The sequence below is a fragment of the Peromyscus californicus genome, unplaced genomic scaffold, assembly GCF_007827085.1.
Source record: "Peromyscus californicus insignis strain IS unplaced genomic scaffold, ASM782708v3 Scaffold_23__1_contigs__length_62951481, whole genome shotgun sequence".
In the NCBI taxonomy this organism is placed as follows: Eukaryota; Metazoa; Chordata; class Mammalia; order Rodentia; family Cricetidae; genus Peromyscus; species Peromyscus californicus.
The window spans coordinates 16,944,812-16,963,470 of record NW_026294534.1 but is presented as its reverse complement, the minus strand read 5'-3'; the positions used below and the strand labels follow the sequence as shown (position 1 = coordinate 16,963,470).

Below are 18,659 nucleotides of genomic sequence, written 5' to 3'. Positions count from 1 at the left end.
AGTTTTCTATCACTTTCCTCTTTATAAATATTGGGACCAGATAAGACACAATAGCAACATCAAGCTCTCCTTCCATTTGCGATAAAGGATCTACGTTGTGGTTTGGAGGATGGAGACCCCTTAAAAGAAATCCCCTGACCTGCTCACACAGAAAAGAAAAATTCCCTGTTCCACCCAGTCACACGCTTATATCCCAGCTCTTTCAGTATGACTTCTGTGTTTCCGTTTTAATTTTTCTTCATCCGTGTGAGGGTTTTAAACATCTTTTCTGGTAAAGGAGGAGGAAGGAACTTCGATTCGAATCAGGCCCTGGCTGACCCAAAGGGCAAGACACTCAGTTCAGCCTTACCGGACAGTGTCGCAACACATTGATCACTGGTTGGGAAAGAGTGGTGGGTGTGACCAGCCCACTCTCCAGGGCATAGCCAAGACCCGTGTTCCTCAGGCCAAGGGCTAACGTTAGGAGGTGGTCTTTCAGGTGGTCCTTAGGTTCCTTACAATAAATCCTGACCAGAAAGTCTCTCTAGAGAAAACATAGTTGGCTAATGAATGAGAAGGTATTCTGGCTTTGGGGCAGGAGACTGGCTACGTTTTACATATCCTGTCAGGATGTTTCTATAAATCAAAGACTTCCAATTTCCAGGGTCTCTGTGGAAAATGGGCTCCTCACATCTAGGAAAATACCGTAGGAGTTCTTTGATAAGATATCTGCTCTCTGTGTATGTCAGGGAGAACAGCACAATACCTTTGCAGACTCCCAAGGAAATCGGTTTGCAGGAGAGGAGGAGGTTGATAGGGGAGGCACGGGAGGAGGTAGCAAGAGGCAGGGCTGCAGCAGAGCTGAGACCAGCAATGCCAGGCTCTGGAAACTGACTTAACACCCTTCATGATAAACACAATGTGACTGCTATTTGAGACATTTCCTCACACAGCACTAAGGGCAGGGCTGGTTAGAGCAGTGGTTCCTGAGTGGTGTGTTGAAACCATTAGGAGATATTTAACAAACAACCCAAATGCCGAGCCCCACCCTGTTTATTCAGACTCTAGACTCACGGGCTGTAGCACTCTGGACTCCTGACTAAGAGAACAACGAGCTAGCCCAGCCAGCTAGGAAGGTGCCATGGCCAACAAAACCTCCTCGAATGGCTGGAAAGTAGTTTAAGGGCAAAGATAAAGGAAAGTAGATACATTGATAAGATAAGATGACCACTCTATGGTTTGGTTAAGGGGAAGTTTTTTGTTGTACATAAGAGAGAGACAGAGAACAGCCAGAGGCATTGGCAAGAGTCCAGAGCAAAGAGAGAAAGGAGTGAACGCGGTCAGCAGACTGGACATGGCCAGGGCTATCTGGGAGAGGGGGGCCCAGCAGGGGGCAGAGGATAGGGAAAGCATAGAGAAGCAGGAGTAGAGCAGAGCTGGAGTGGGGGTGTGTGGAATGTAGCAAGAACAGCGGGGTCATAGGGAGAATGAGTAGCTGCGGGGAGGGAAGCTGTGAGCCTGAGGGAGCTTAGGGGAGGGGAGGGGGTGGGAAGGGCTAAGGCACTTTGAAATGTGTAACAGGTACTTGTGATACTGAAGGAGCCTGGAGCCGCACAGGTAGTCATAGGTCCCTTCTGCCAGAGATAAGGTGAATGACTCCTTCAGGTAGAGGGGAACCAGTTCCACAAGTGCCCGAGAAATGCTCACTTTTATCTAACTACCAGAAATCCTTCTGTAGTCCGGGTTGAGTCTATTTCTGGATATTTGGACTGTCTTTTGGAGTCTGGGGAACTGGAGTTTGTTTGGACTTGAGAGTCAGGAGACACTGGACACGTACCACTGGGGTAGACGGAATGACAGGCAGGAATGGTCATGAGGATGCCCTCCAGGAAAACAGACCTGTACCTTCTCCTTCAGAAGAAATGCTAAGCTCTTGGTTGAAGCATTGGGCCATGGCTGGTTAGAAGAACGGGTAGAGAATCAATTGCCACAGAAGGCTATCCTTTTCAGACAAGACAGGAAGAATTCTAACAATGCCCTGAAACATGAAGTCATCATGGATGGCCTCTGGGGCGGGCACCTCTGACTAGGCGGAATGGGAACTTGAAACACAGTGAATCCACAGTAGATATAGAGACAAAGAGGCCAGATTGCGTAATGGTTAACATTGGCCAAGACTGGAGAATGCATATGGAAATAAAGGAGACTATAATGACTGAAGTGTGGGGGTTTTGAGCCAGTATTAAGAAACCAAAAAGATTGTAGACAATGGAGAAACAGGAAGTCAGGCCTGAGTGGAAAAAAAAAAAGATTGAAAGAAAAAAAGAAAGAACTAAATAAAGAAAGAAAGAAAAGAAAAGAAAAGAAATAAAAAAGGAAAGGACATGATTGATCCCAGGTTTCAGCACCAGATGAATGGAAAAAAGAAATAAAAAGAAAAGGACATGACTACTCCTGGGTGTGGTGGAGGAGAAAGTTTACTGCAGATAAAAGGGAGAACATAGGTAGAGGCAGAGACATCTAGGAGAGTCCAGGATAGACACAATCCTGAGCCGTGTGAGGACCGGGGGAGAGGGAGGGATGGATGGGGAGAGCAGAGGAACCAGGCGCAGCAGCCAGGAGGCCCCAAAGAGAGCACTGGTAAGCAGAATGGCTGAATTATATAGGGAAGGGCATTTAGGGAAGGCAGCCCAGCCTCCGGGCTGGAGAATTCAGGGTAGGGGCGGGGTATGCCAGCCAGGAGGGCCCTTTAACAGGTAGGGACTTGAGGGATGCTAGGGGAAGCTGGGAGCCAGGTCTGCTTTGATATATTAGATAGGCACCTTGGCCATTTGTCTCAGGTTTGAAACCTAACAGTATCATGCTTTCTTATAGCATATAAAATAGTAGGATAACGAGATCACATGGTCCTAAGCCTGGAACTAACTTTTCTTCTTCTACCAATTGAACTTACCGTCACTACAATACTGTTAGCTCTCCGGAGAGAGCCATTGGCAGTGAACTTGACTCTGTCTCCACCATCATTTCCCTGAACTGTTACCTCCCGGCCCATTTCATTTTCCCTACCCTTGCCTAGCTATAAGATGCTCTGGGTACTAGCGGAGTGACTCCCTGAGAGGGTGCTCTAGTTTGTTTTTTGGTTTCTGTGACAAAACCCCAACCCAAAGCAGCTTTGGGAGCAATGGTTTATGTGGCTTCTGAGTCCCCATCACAATAGATGACTGAGGGATGTCAGGTCAGGAACCCAAGCAGGTCTCTGGATGCAGGAACTGATGTGGAACCTGAAAGGGTGCTACTCCTCGGCTTACTCTCGTGTTCAGCTATCATGTTACACTTTCCAGGAGCACCTGCCCAGGGGTTGGCACCGCCCACAGTGGGCTGGACCTTCCCACGTCAATCACTAACTAACAAGAAAATACCCTGCAGACTTGCCTACCGGCCACTCTGATAGGGGCAATCCCTCAGTAAGTCTCCTTCTGACATGTGTCAAATTGGCAAAAACTAACCAGCACAGATGGTGGGCCTGGTAGCACATATATTTAGTCCCAGCACTCAGGAAACAGAGGCAGGTAGATCTTTGTGAGCTTAAGGCCAGCCTGGTCTACATCGTGAGTTCCAGGCCAGCCAGGGCTATATAGTAAAACCTTGCCTCAAAAAATATAATAATAATAATAATAATAATAATAATAATAATAATAATAATAATAATAAAGAAATTAGGAAATTATAACACCATGCTGGTTGGTATAATGCTTTATAAGACTTTTGGCTGTGTGTTAGCATGGTAAACATTATGTCAGCATCCTTTCTCTAAACAATAACACTCGTGAGCTCTTTGAATCAAGTCCACTGTCTTGGTTATTCAGTACTAACGATTTAAGTGTATTCTTGGCACACATGTTATATTGTACATAGAACTGTGTAAAGGTCTTTTTCTTGTTTAAAGTTTACTTTGAAAGATAAATAAACATAAAATGGGACACTGATTGCTAGAAGGAAAGAAATGTAAGCCTGTCATGATATACACCTGAAATCCCAGCTCTCTGGAGGGTAAGGCAAGAGGCCATGTCTCCAAAAGCCAAAAATGAAAGGGAAGGAAAGGGTGAGGAGAGAGAGAAAGGCCAAAGACTTTATTATCTCTGCTCACCCCACTTCTGGAAAAAGGAACGGAAGGAAGAATAGGTCCGTTTTGTTTCACAGTTCAAGGGTACATACGTCTATCAGGAGGGGTAATCATGGTGGCCTGAGCTTGAGGCATCTGGCCATGGTGCAGCCACAGCCAAGAAGCAGAGAGAGCTGAATGCTAGTTCTTCCTTAGCTCTCTCCCTTTTATAGTCTAGGCTCCCAGCCCGTACAGTGGTACCACCCACAGTTAAGGCAGGCCTTCACCTCAGTTCATCTAATCTAGATAACTTCTCACAAGCGTGCCGTGAGGCTTTTCTCCCCAGTGATCCCAGACTCCGTCAAATTGACAGTCAATATTAACTGCTTTACTTTCTATGTTTCGTAGATCACGGGGATCATGGAACAGGAGTCCCATAACACAAACACAGATGGATTAAAGATAAGCATCAGTAAGAAGATTCGAAATACTGTAAAGAGATGACTTTGGGAAGAGAGGGATTTTCTAAGCATGATTTTAGACCAGGAAAATGAATGAAATATTGGTCTGTTTGACTATTCCATTAGGAATAGCTATTTAAAATACACACAAAATCCAATGACTGACCATGTGGCAGTGCACACTTGTAATGACAGGCTAGGAGGCTGAAGGCTGAGGCAGGGGAATTCCCTTGAATTTGAGGACACTCTAAGTGGGATACATATTGGGTTTCAGTCTAGCCCAGACTACACAGTGATATTTTGTTTCAAAACAAAATAAAAAAATACAATTACTTAAATCTTGTGAAAAGAGTTTTGAACTTGCAGAAATCTAAAATTTAAAAATAATAGTAACAAATTGATAACGATCTGTGTGCTTCATTGGTCATACAACATACTAGGAAAACCACAAATCACACTGGAACCTTCCAAGTGTTGTTAAACTTCTAAATGGGAGGGTAAGAACTGGATTACTTTTACTGTCTACCTTACAGAGTTTATGCTTTTTAAAAACCTGGTTAGCAATTTTGACCCAAAGACCTTATCCTTTACTTCTCTAGGAACTGGGAAGCCATTAACAAGACTGAACAGCAACTGAGTAGCAAAGACTTATCTTTGACTAAGAATGGGAGCCGTGGGAGGTAAACTCACAAGCTAACTTCATGCTCTGTTATGGTTACAGGGATAGGATCAAAGAGATTGGGGCAGGGGAGTTCGGTTAATAGCCGGGAGGCGTATTACTGGGAGGCACAGTCAAGTATTTTCTGAGACTAGATGGAGATTTCCCAGGAATTCCATCAACATCCCCTTTTCAATTCTTTTTAAAAAGTTCGCTTACTCTGTGTGTGTGTGTGTGTGTGTGTGTGTGTGTGTGTGTGAGAGAGAGAGAGAGAGAGAGAGAGACAGAGAGAGAGAGAGAGAGAGAGAGAGAGAGAGAGAGAGAGAGAGACAGAGACAGAGACAGAGACAATCAGAGACAGAAACAGAGAGACAGATAGAGACAGAGAGAGGAAGGAAGGGAGGAGACAGAAAAAGACAGACAGACAGACACACACACACACACACACACACACTCAGAATGAATGCCGACGCCAGGCGTGCTTCTGGAGGTCAGTGGACAACTGTCTCAGGAATTGGTTCTCTCCTGCCACCTTGTGGGATTTGGGATGAGCTCGGGTCATCAGTCCTACCAGTGGGGACATCTGTCTAGCCTTCTTTTCCTATTTTTTATGGCTGTTTCTGGTCACTCCCCTAGTAACTGTTAACTGTGGTGTTACTGAGGGTGTCATGGAGCAAGCGATGTAGGATTTATTATAAGGAAGTTAGAGATGTTTAGTAGTTACTATGACCCTTTATCTGAGACCCGACTAGTCTTGAACAGCCACTGGGCTTACAGCTATCTTGTTATAAAAAGGAAAGTAAATTAGAGCTGGGCAGAAGTTCTCTGGGTCGGCTAGATAGTACTGATGCTTCTCTCCTGCCCTCTGTACTCAAAGCATTCTTTTTCTTTTTTGTTTATTTGGGTTCTTAATTATTATTATTATTATTATTTGTTGTTGTTGTACATACTAAGCAGGTGATTTTCAATGAGCTAACACTTCCCATCATGCCCAGCTTCATAGAGCTGTTAGGACTGAGGCAGGGGCTAACCAGACCACACTCTATGTCGTCTTCCAGGTAACAGCAGGCTCCATCACGGGGGAATTTGTAGGTGTCTGGCAAGCTTCCAGGGCCCCTCTGGACTTCAGAAAATGCCAAATCCCAGAGGCCCCAAAGCTCTCTCTCTTCCTCTCTCCACAGCCCTCATAGTTGATTCTAGGCTCCCTGATGCTATGTGGAGATGTGAAGAAACAGCCTGTCTGAATTTGTAAGACAAATTCCCTAGACAACCAGACTTGAGAGGAATGACTGGTGTCTAAGAACTTAGAGACCTCAGACCTCAGACAACAAAGGGCTAAGGCACATCCCTGGGGGGGGGGGGGGAAGATTAATCAATTAATTAAATGAATCCGACAGGTAGGGTATGAACGGACGTCAAAGATGTCTGCTGGCTAACGAGAATCTTGCCTGCTGCTGTTGTCGCTAATGCGGCAACATGAAATCTCGCAACGGAGAGTGACTAACACAATTCTGTGCTTTTTCCAGTCTCTAGAGGAAAGGCTGGCGGACAGAACGCACTTTAAATGAGTTGTGGTGCTGTGTGAGAGGGGTGTTTAGCAGTCTCCTAGGTAATAACTGAAGAGGCCAGGGAGCCTAGCAACACCCGTGGCTGAGGTATCGTCCCCTATTTAAACAGGTTGTAAAATACCTTTCAGGCCCTTCTTCCTCATCAGGATTACTTGCAAGGCTTGGTCCCTGACAATGGTTATGTCAGGCTGAGTCGGCATTAGCTGGTGGGTAATTGGCTGCAGGGCCCCATCAGAGTGTTGGCTTCAGTATGTCTGGGGTGAGGGCCAAGCGTCTGTGGGTTGAACAGTTCCCAAGGGGTACAGGTACTGTGGCCACTGACCACACTTGGACAGCTCTGTGGTTGTGTTGGTTTGTTGAGTTTTACAGGAGTCCAAACACAAGCTGTTAGAAATGAAGAGAGTCAACATTCCTCTGGGACCTAATGGGAAAAATTAGACTGTAGTCTGGAGTCTCAATATTAAGAAATAAACTATTAAAGATGTCATAAACTAGGAAGGCAGAATCCGGTCAGGCTTAATATAACTCTAAGTGGGGGATTCCTTCTTTAGGTACCAAAGAAGAAAAGATACAGGTGATAGTGACAGCTTTTCTTCCATCCTGCCCACCCACAGGGGCATCTGAGTCCTCGTGACTTCAAATGTGTGGTTTTCTGTTTCAAAGTAAACAGGAGATATGCTAGTCTGGCATTTCACTTACTATGTTCAAATCTGCCCTGAAATGCACAGATCATGCTACGGGCCACAGGAAAATTATTGTAAGAACTCAGCTGGTTATGGCAAAGCCACTACCTGAAGGGATCAAGGAATTCCTTCAGAGGAAGCCAAATTCCAAGGAGTTTTTGGTGTTATTTGGCTTGTTACATGAAAATCATGTGTGCCTTCATAGTTTTCTCAATTGACTTTTCCCTAAGAATTGCTAGCAGTGTGGACTGACCACTCTTTGGACATATACATTCAAGGTTTTTGGAGAAGAGCCTCAGGAAAGGCTTCCTTCCTCCCAGCCCATCTGTTTCTCCCCTTTCAGCAGTGGAATCAGATGTCTCCCTTAGCCACTTTCAAGGACTAACAGAAATAACAGTCCACATACAAGTCTCCTGATTTAAGGTAAACTCCACAAGGAGACACCACCTAGGTCAGGTGGACCTTAAGTAATAGCTTTACACAATTTAGCTCCGACCCTCCTTTCTTACAGCCTTACTAGCTTTATAGAGCCCTAACTTCTTACCTAATCACTTCTCAGAATGTAGACTGAGCACATAGATCCCCTCTTTCATACACTAACCAGTCATTAGCACTCAGTTGACCTCCTTCTTTACCACTCCCATTTTGGATTGTAAAAGAAAGCCTGGTGGTCACTGCCGGAGGAAAAGTCTTACCTGCCTTTATGACCCCGTAGAATTCAAGCCGGTTACCTTGCTCAGCCAGAGGATTGCTATTGCCTGGGTTTATAGCTGGATTCCTGAGAGACTTAGGGAGAAAGGAGAGAATAAGGAGATGGAGAAGAGAAAAGAGAATGGAAGAACTAGATGGGTAAGAACTTGAGAGGAACAAACTGAGATGGGGAAGAACTAGATTGAAGGACTAGAAGAGAGGACTAGAGGAACGAGATGGAAGATGAGGAAGAGCCAGATGGGGAAGAACAAGATGAGGAAGAACAAGATGTGAGAAAAGGAGATGGGAGAGGAGCTGAGATGGGAAAGAACTAGATGGATGAAAACCTAGAAGGGGCAGAACTAAGATGAAGGAATTAAGATAGAACCTAGAGGGGACAGTAGATAAATGTAGAGAGAAATTGGGCAAGAAAGGAGCTAAAAATGAGAGCAGAGTATAAGCTTGTAGAGAGACAACTGACACAGAATAATAAAGTGTATGAACTAAGGAGTTTCGTGTACATAGATTCATTTCTTTTCATCAAAGATTAATTATCAGCTGCTTGTAGATTCTTCTCGGACCCTGGGAGGGGACTACTGGGGAGCTGGGCCCCCTTAGTCTCCATTAAGATCAGACCAGTGAGCTGAAATAAGTTGCCAGTTCACAGATAAATCAGCATAAATCTTTCAGTCTCTCTATTATCTATCTATCTATCTATCTATCTATCTATCTATCTATCTATCTATCCGTCTGTCTGTCTATCTATCTATCTATCTATCTATCTATCTATCTATCTATCATCTATCTATCTATCTTCTATTTGTCATCATCATCTCTATCATCTATTTATCTCTATCATCTATTTTCTATCTCTCTGCCATTTATTTCCCTCCTCTCTCTCTCTCTCTCTCTCTCTCTCTCCAGTGCTAAGGATGAGAGTCAAGGCTCACAGTACTAGGCAAGTGCTCTGCTGTCCTTCTCTTGCTGCCAAATGTCTATCAGTTTCAACTCAGCTCTCTTCAGTTCTGCACCTCTAGCTGTCTTCTGCAGACGATGACACCACCCGTGATTTCTGCCCAGGACAAAGGCTGGGTGGAGTTGGGTGGAGGGGACGGGGGTGAGTGGAGCAAGATAGACTCTGCCTCCCAGAAGTAGGCAGGCCGTGAGACCTATGACTGAGTCTGATGCAGATCTTCCCCAGCATCACCGCCATCTGTCAGGAGCTACAGCCGCCCTTCCTGATGTAGTTTGATTCAAGGCTTCCAGTTTGGAACTACTTCAGAGTCAAAGAAAGGAAAGAAAAGACTAATTGAAGTCCAAACATTTCAGAGTTTATGGCAAGATGTTGGAAATACTGGGGTTGTGGGTTAAGCAGGAGTTGTGAGCCCAGAATCCTGGGAGATGCAAATGTTCATGAGAAAAGCCTCCCCCTTCTCCCCCACCAACACACACAAGTGATATGGGGGTCTCTTGTTGATCACTACTTCTCCATTGCCCTTCTTCATGTGTACTCTCAGATTTCCTGGCTTCTCAGTGCCCTTCCATGTTGTCGCATTGCTCAGGGTCAGCTCCGCCTCCTCTCCCCGTTCTTAGCATAATGCTTACCCCTCTCTAGTCTGTCTTCTTGATCAACTTCACTCCAGGGAGCTGAGAAACTGGGTCCTTAGGAAGCCAAGACTCTAGCCCCTGCTTCTGTTTCTGCCAGGATGCATCTCCCTCCTTCATCCCTCCAGGATGCATCTCCCTCCTTCATCCCTCCAGGATGCATCTCCCTCCAGGCTCCTTCTCCCCTTCTTCATGCCCTGCTGCCCTGAGTACCCCCTCTCCTCCTTCCCCTTGATCCTATTACAGCAGCAGACTATGAACTGCTCGCTGCACTTATTTCTAGAAGACTTCTGTGAAAGCAGGCACCCTTTCACTAATAGCTCCCCTAAAAAGTCCATCCACATATTCCTGCACTTCCCTAGCACAGGAGTATTTGAACTCAGTTTCCAAGACCCTGACCTCAATGTCAACAACAACAACAACAAAACCTAGAGAACCTAGCACGCACTTCCTTGCCTTTTTTTGTGGCTAAGGGGTAGCCTTATTTAACTCTATATTGATGCCTTTGATCTTCTGATTAGTGCCTTTCATAAAATCCTCTTAAGTTTTGACTTCCCTGTGGTCTTTCTTGATGGCTCATTGAACTTCTAGAACTTTCTTTTTATCTGTGCCGATGGAGTCCATGACTGTGTCTGCCGTGTAAATATTCCCCAGTGTGCTAACCTAGACCTGCTTCTTGTTTCAGTTCTCATCAGCCTCAGAAACGCCGACCACACTCTCCGGTTTCCCTTTTAGTGACTTTCTTTCTGAACCGCACACTTCTTGGTACATTGCGTTAATTTCTACAGCTGTGTAAGCCCGATCCATTGAGAGCCAGCTCTTTGTCTACACTGCTTTCTATTCGCATTTCCTTTTTGTGTTCTCACCCGTTCCACAGTCACTCAGTTCATAAACACGGTCATGGTCTTCATCCCACTTCTCTGTAACTTAAGAGGCCATGCATGAATTTAGACAACCCGTTTGTTCACTGAAAAGCCGCTGGGCCCCACCCAGGTTTGGCGAACATTTTCTGAAACGCCAAATAAACTTCCTTTGGACAGCATGCAGCTTTCTGCTGCTGTTTTTCAGGTCTACTGCAGCTTGCAAAAGCTGCCATAGACAAATGGGAGTGGATGGATTTCAGTATAAAGTGATTCATACACATCGATGTAGCCGAACCGGGTGGCTCAAGCCTGTAACCCCAGCTACGCCGGAGGCCGCAAGAGGAGAATCATGAGGTCAGTGGCAGCCCAGGCAACTCACAGAGACTGTCTCAAAATAAAAAAATAAGATGGTAGACTTGAGGGCTTATACCTACAACCCAGTACCTGGGAGGCTGAGGCAGAGGATTGTGAGTTCATGGTCAGCCTGGGCTGCATAGCAAACCTCTGTCTCAAAAGACTACAGATACAAAAATAAAAATGAAGAAAAGAAAGGCCACGCTTGGACTTCGAAACCAGGCCCGATTTTCAGGTTTCTGTGACTTTTCCCTTCTCACTCCCAGAGCAGGTGACAGAATTAACCACTTCCATTCTCAATAGGGTGCCAAGCTCACAGACACACAGCAGCATGAAGCATGTGATTTACATCAGGACCCGTCTGTCTGCACTTTCCCTTCCCTTGCTGTGTGGTATGAGAAGCCCAAGATCTGTATGCTAGCCACCTGCATGTCTGTGTGGTTAGTCTAGCCTAAGGCCAGGCTTGTAGTGAGCTCTGTTTGCACACCTGGGCTGACTTGAATTCGGAAGAGTATTCCAAAGCTGCTTTCCAGGGAGATCTGAATGACTGAGCTGTTTTCTATTTGAAATGCAGAAAGAACTTCCTGATCACTACAGGCCCTGGATGGAAATCGCCAACAAACTCCCTCACTTAATTGAAAGCCACCAGCTCCAGGCCCATGTCTACAAGGTACATTGTTTTGTTCTTCTCTTCACGCCCCTCGACACCGACAGCCTTCTTCCGTCCTTCCTAGACCTTTTCTGCTCAGCTTTGTGGGAGTGGGACAGTTGACCTGGCCATAGGGACTAATCACTGCCATGAGATTGTCATCAACTCTGCCTTCCCAGGCTTGCACAAAACAACACCCACAATGTATCGAGTCCTCATCATGTGTTGGTGTAAAAATGATTATAGACGAGAATTGAGAATAAATTAAGGGAAAATGAGGAAGACAGGCATGGAAATTCTCAGGGGGCTTGTCCCAAACATGGTGGGACAAGGTCTGCTACCTCTGAGTGGGTTAGCTTGACCTTACTGTATCATATATTAGCTGAATAAAAAGTCTTTCTGATTTATAAACAGAAGGTCAGCCATGGCCCTGGAGAAGTAATGAACTCCATAGACATCACATTAAAATTTGCATGCATGTAAGTATATGAGGTACATCTGTGGCAGAGTAAGCAATTTCCCTCAAAAAGGAATACAGAAGAGTATGACATCTTGGGTCCTGGGAAACTGGAAGCCATCCCCCTCCAGAAGGCATAGTAGGAAAACATGCTTTGATTCAGGAATTTCATAGTAAGCACTGAAACTCTGAGAGAGCCTCATAATCTCACTTCCTTCTTTGAGAAATGGAGGAAGCCCTCATCCCATTGTTGTGAGCATTAATGGTCTTTGTCAGGACCCTGTCACAGTTCCTGCCACATAACAACACCCAATATTTGCATATTACTTCCCTTTCTCGGCTATCTGTCAGAAGCAAGCCGCAGGATTTCAGAAACACAAGAAGACACTTCACCTTCCAGGATCTTCTTTGCTGACGTTTAATGTCTAATTATGAACTGATTTAAAAATACTCATAGATTGGCCCTCACAGGATATCCAGAAGTCAGGACAGGCAGCAGGCCTCAGTAACACCCTAGATAAATCCCCTCTCCCCAAAACCCCCATTCAGGCTGACCCATGTAAGAAAGTGCAATCCAAAAAGAGTTATTTTAGTTTATTTTTGCACAAAGGTGGTTTGTACACACGGTTGAAACACTAATACTAATAAAAACATCAAAGGAAAAAAATAAGGTAGAGAAAAAGATAAGAAAAGAACTAATGTTGATCCATGTCCCCTGGGAAAAAACCTACAGTGAGCATATTACCCCTAATCAAGCTGTGGGTTTGAAGAACGTACATGCTGTTCCCTAAAACTCCTCACAAGGTATTTCACCCTCAAAGGGAAAGTCTCATGCTTCTCTTTCTAGTTGAAATCTGGAATCCACAAATGTTAGATGTGTGTTGGTGGGAAAGGTGAAGGGGCAGTTGGTAGAGGGTCTCCCATTGTGATGAAACCCACACACCAATGCTTCTGTTTTCGCCCACCCTCTTTTATACCGACTAGCTGGTTACTAGCCAGGATGCAGTGGGACAAACAGTTAGGACGGTTCTGTGTGACAAGTAAAGTAACGGTACCAGTGAAGATATCAACTACGCATGTGCTTTGCTACAGCTAGTCCATTTGTGTGAATTGATCTTGCAGAAATACTCATCCAAAAAAAATTAAAAAAGAATACACAAGGCCGTTTCATGAATAACCATAGTGAATAAAAGAGAAAAGATGAATAGGATAAAAGGTGAAGCCCCCGAACCTCCATTAATAAACATACTTGCTAAATAAATGAAAATGTACAGCTAGTAAGTGGCCACATAGGCATGTGTCTGTGTCTCTGCCACTCTATACATCTTGCCCTACAGTTTACGGAGCAACAGAAAGTGTATGGTAGTATATGTATGCAGAATCTACTTCATGTGAATGTGCGCTTAACATCCATACATATGTAAATGATAGAAAGAGAGACATACATTTTTACCTTCTGAGGGGGTCTTAACATGTCGCTTGGGCTGGCTTCAAATTTGAGATCTTCCTGCCTCAGCCTGCCTCCCGATTGCTGGAAGTGTAGGTGTGTCCGCGTAAGGACTCATATTCCATTCTGTATAAAAACAAATATCCTTGTGCATATTCATCTTGCTAGACCTTGTATCAAAGTATACTTTTCAATACCTTCAAGAAGTGTGTCAGAAATACTCAGTGCCCCAGTGTGGAAGTCAGCAGGGTGGCAGAGCTGGTTTAGAGAGCCCCTGAATATTTACCGAGTTCTGAGAAAAGAGCATTAAGATTAAATTTGCCAGGTTAAATACATAATCGAACAACATCCTATAATATTTGGTTAAATACACAATCCAAAAATGTCCTTAGGGAGTCAGTGTACTCATAAACATTAGTGTTATATTTTTCACTCAATTGAAATAATTTGCAGCTCAAAAGTATAATTAACACAAGGCCTCAGACATTGGGCCGGCACACTACATTTCTAACGTCAGTTTCTGTCCCAGGTGTGGTACGGATTCCAAAGAGACCATTTTCTGATTATAAAGTATGTGTATACATTTGTATGTGCCTGACATTTTACAGCCGATTTCAATTACTTTGTAAGTTTAAAAAGGTGCTTTTTAAAGGGACACCATTGTTTTTTACAGAGAGTCCGGTTGGACAGTTAGAGCTGTAAATAAGGCAAGTGAATGGCAGCCTTTCTTCAGGGTCAGGTTTGCACCAGCAAACCCATGTGGAGCTGAAGAAGCAGCCTTTCCAACAAGCAAATGCTAGGAAAGAAAGTAATGAAAATAAACTGTGTGTGTGTGTGTGTGTGTGTGTGTGTGTGTGTGTGTGTGTGTGTGTGAAGCAACAGCTAGTCCCCCCCCCCCCCACCACTAAAATGTGACAGTGAAACCCAATTCTTTGTGTTCTAAACCAAAGCAGAGCTGAACTTGAAAAAGAAAATGAACTATGGAAAATTCCAGAACGTGTGGCCACTGCTTTCGACTCGGGAAGATAAGGGATGTATAGCATTCTCCCTCACCATCTGCCGCTGTTTGTTTAGGCCAAGTGATTAACTACAAAGATAATTATTTTATTTTTCAGTCCCTATAGTTGCTTTTTTAATCATCTGTATGTTTAGAAGGCAGGGTCAGCAACCCTGAAATGTTGAGAAAACCTTCTTCAGGTGGACCTTGATCCTTTATACCTAGGCTGTCCCATAGGTGTCCTTCTTCAACACCTGAGATGTGGCCAAGGACAAAGCGAGAAGGCACAGAATAGATTTTCAAGAGTTTGAAAGACTTCTATACTGATTACCTATTAAAATACAAAATACATTGACTCAACAAAGTACATTATGAAGACTAATTTTGCTTCTTTTTGGCTTTAAAGAACTGTGGCTACTGGAAACTTTTAAACAAAACCTGTGACTCATGATTCAAGTGAGCTGTGGTCAGTCCACAGAACCTCCTCATTCCTTCTGTTGTGCCCAGATCGCGACCCCTCAGAGAGACCACCGAAGACGAGAGTACCGGAATGCAAAAGCAAGGTTTTAATCCAGGATGTCCATGATCAATACAAGCCTAGGCAGGGACTTTGTCCGACACACCCAGTGCAGTGGAGGCTGGAGGAAGTGTCCAGCCTGAATTGTGCACAGCTTTTATTTTTATTTATTTATCTGTCTATCTGTCTATCTATCTATCTATCTATTATTTATTTATTTATTTATTTATTTATTTATTTATTTATTTATTTATTTATTTATTTATTTATGGTTTTTTGAGGCAGAGTTTCTCTGTGTAGCTTTGTGCCTTTCCTGGATCTTGCTCTGTAGACCAGGCTGGTCTCGAACTCACAGAGATCCGCCTGGCTTTGCCTCCCGAGTGCTGGGATTAAAGGTGTGCGTGCCACCACCGCCCAGCTTGCACAGCTTTTAAAGGCAAAAACCACAAAATGCAACAGCGAGGATTTCCATACATGTACATTTCTGATTGGCTTAGGTCTAGGGACTTACAGAAATCATGATCCAATCTTCCTTCTGAGGAGGTGGTTGCCCATCACCATTTCTCATTGGCTGCCCCCAGGTGGGGACATCTGGTGATTAAACAGTCACTATGGAGATTAGGGTTGGGACGCTCTGTGGTGAAACAGTTATCTAGGGAGCCAGGGAGAGGACATTCCGTGGTCCAGCAGCCATCACCTCACGAATACCTTGTGACTCTGTACTTTACACTTTCTGGTTTCTGGAATCCGGGCTGGCTGGTTTCAGTAACTCATGGCCTATTCCAGTAACTCATGGCCTATACCTAAAAAGGAGAAATCTTAGGCCTTAGTTTTAGGGTGAAAACATTTTGGTCTTATTTTGGTTCCACACTTCCTGATTCTGTGACCCTAGCAAATGCCTTTGAGACAGTTTGGTTCCTTGCATGGGGGCTTCAGCGTCATAATTCAGACACTCTTTTTTTTTTTTTAAATGAAACCTCTTGTACAAACACTTTTTTAAAAAATGAAGCCTCTTCTAGCAATTACCAGGTAACTACCATTGCCAGCCTCTGCGGCCACCGCAGCCGCAGGCAGACCCTGCCCCCTAGTGGCGGGAGGAGGAAGGGCTCTGCGCCCCCTCCGACTGCGCTCTGTCCAGCCCAGCCCTAGGAAGCCAGTGTCCCCGGCAGCTTCAAGCAGCGCCTGCCCTCCGCCTGCCCTCCGAGGCGCCTGTGGAGCAAAGGGAGCGAAGCAGGGGAGTGCCAAAGCGATGAACGATGAGCCGATGGCAGCCGGGCAGGACAGGGAAGCTGGTGTGGCCCGACTGAGCACTGGCTCCGCTTTCCGTGTCACCAGAAGCTGTGGTTTCCCATGGGACAAGGTGGGGACGGAGCTGGGTGGAAAGCCCCGTCACCTCATCTTGCTGGGTTGTGGGTGGTTTACGAGGGCCCATGCAAGCCTTATGCCCTGCTGAGCCATGGTTTTGTAGGGAGTTTACATCCCTAATCCACTGGATCTTGCTTTTGTTTTTTGTTTTTTGAGACAGGGTTTCTCTGCGTAGTTTTGGTGCCTGTCCTGAATCTTGCTCTGTAGACCAGGCTGGCCTCGAACTCATAGAGATCCGCCTGGCTCTGAGTGCTGGGATTAAAGGCGGATGCACCACCGCCGCCTGGCTTGGATCTTGCTCTTTTTAAAGTTGTTACAAGGTTAAAGGGCTTGAAAAGCTAGGGGCCAGTAGATAGGATGCGGCCAGTACGGGGGACCACTTACCTCAGCCTCGATGCTTACTCTGAGACCCTCAAAGCAACAGATGGAGACCAGGGACTGGGCACAAACTGAGCACAGCCTGGATGCTCCACCCCAAGACATTGCACCTCCCACACTGCATCGCTTTAAGAGCTGGGCTAAGTGGGTATGCACGAAGCCACTTAGATGTCTGGTGAGCCACTTAGATGTCTGGTGAAAGCCAAACAGCGTTCTAAGTCACCCTCCAGTCACGGGACCCCTGTCTTAGTGCCCCACCCTTTAGTTTTGCAGCGGCCGATCTTAACATCTCTTCAACAGATGCCCCTCCTGGACTGCAGCTTCCTAAAGGGGCACCGGGAGCAACGTCTGGCACACCTGGTGCTGGCCGCGATCACCATGGGATTCGTCTGGCAAGAAGGAGAGACCCAACCCCAAAAGGTGAGGGGTAAAGGGAGGCCTCTCAGGTGATCCCGGAGTCCCTGTACCAAGAATCAAACCACCAGCCCCAGGTTCTACCGCTCAGTCTCCAAAAATCAGAAGAAGGCAAGGAAAGGATTAGGACTTTCCCGCCCCCCTGGTACAGAGCTGATTTTCTTTTAGACTAATGGCCAGTCCCAAAGGTTCTTGACCACCAGCCCCAGGTTCCACTGCTCAGTCTCCAAAAATCAGAAGAAGGCAGGGAAAAGGGACTCCCCCCACCCCCACAGAGCTGATTTTCTTTTAGACCAATGGCCAGTTTCAAAGGTTCTTGACACCCCCATTCCAAAAGTATGTGACAATCTTCCTTAGATTCCCAGGAACCCATAAAACCCCCTGAAGAATTTTATATTTCTAAAGGCATTGGTTATCTTGATTTTCATAATCACTCTGTTGCACAGACATCTGGGGAGTTGTCCCAAGCTCAAGGTCAGCTCCTTGAGGACAGTGGGAAGGACAGAGTGCCTGATTCTACTGAAGTAGATGGGTTTTGCCCAGGACACATAGAGATGAGATCATGCCCTTATTTCCTTAATACCGCTTTCTGCCCAGCCTGCTGTTCATTTAGATCAATTCTTCATCTAAGTCTCTGTGTGACTTTCAAGTTTCAATTTATTCCTTAGGGCATGCAAGCCATGTTCTCTACCCATGGAGGAAACTAATATTACCTTTCATTTTCATTCTTTTTAAAAAATCTTTTAATTTTATTTAATTCTCTCTCTCTCTCTCTCTCTCTCTCTCTCTCTCTCTCTCTCTCTCTCTCTCTCTTTTTCTCTGTTGAGTCAAGGTCTTACAAAGTAGCCCCAAAAAGACTAGGACTCACTCTCTAGTCCAAATTGTTCTCAAATTTGTGATCCCTTTGCCTCAGCCTTCCAAGTGCTGGAATTAGAGCCCTGGGCCACTCTGTCCAGTTATGGGTTCCTCCTCTGTGTTGTGTTTGCTGAGAGCGCTGGGATGGATTCCAGGGCCTGTGCGTGCTCCCTTAACACTTCACCATTCAACAGAAGCTCCAACTATTTCCTCTTCCCTTTGTTTCTCTTTCCCAGAAAGCAAGGTGTTGCTCTTATTCCAGAGCTACCCAGTTTCGTGAGAGGCCTGAGCTATGCTTTGCCTGACTCATCCCATTTCTCATCCCACATGTAAACACTCGAGACTGGGAAGAAAGGACAGCCAGGTGCTCCTTCAGATTTTTTTGTTTTGTTTTGTTTTTCGAGACAGGGTTTCTCTGTGTAGTTTTGCCCCTTTTCTGGAACTCACTCTGTAGACCAGGCTGGCCTCGAACTCACAGAGATCCGCCTGCTTCTGCCTCCTGAGTGCTGGGATTAAAGGCGTGTGCCACCACTGCCCGGCTGCTCCTTCAGATTCTAACATGATAGCACATTGTGTCTCATCTTCTGAACTCAAGTGTCTAATGTCCAATGTTGGAA

At 45.3% G+C, this 18,659-nt stretch overlaps 1 protein-coding gene across 2 annotated transcripts in view; it reads left to right on the top strand.

The window, feature by feature from the left end:
- Window positions 1–18,659, top strand: part of Ido2 (indoleamine 2,3-dioxygenase 2) — a 42,296-nt gene that overhangs the window by 1,860 nt on the left and 21,777 nt on the right. For both annotated transcript variants that reach the window (XM_052752773.1, XM_052752774.1), the window contains exons 2-3: window positions 11,538–11,633; window positions 17,074–17,193. In XM_052752773.1, coding sequence (XP_052608733.1) covers window positions 11,538–11,633; window positions 17,074–17,193 — 216 coding nt within the window. The remainder of the gene's footprint in view (window positions 1–11,537; window positions 11,634–17,073; window positions 17,194–18,659) is intronic.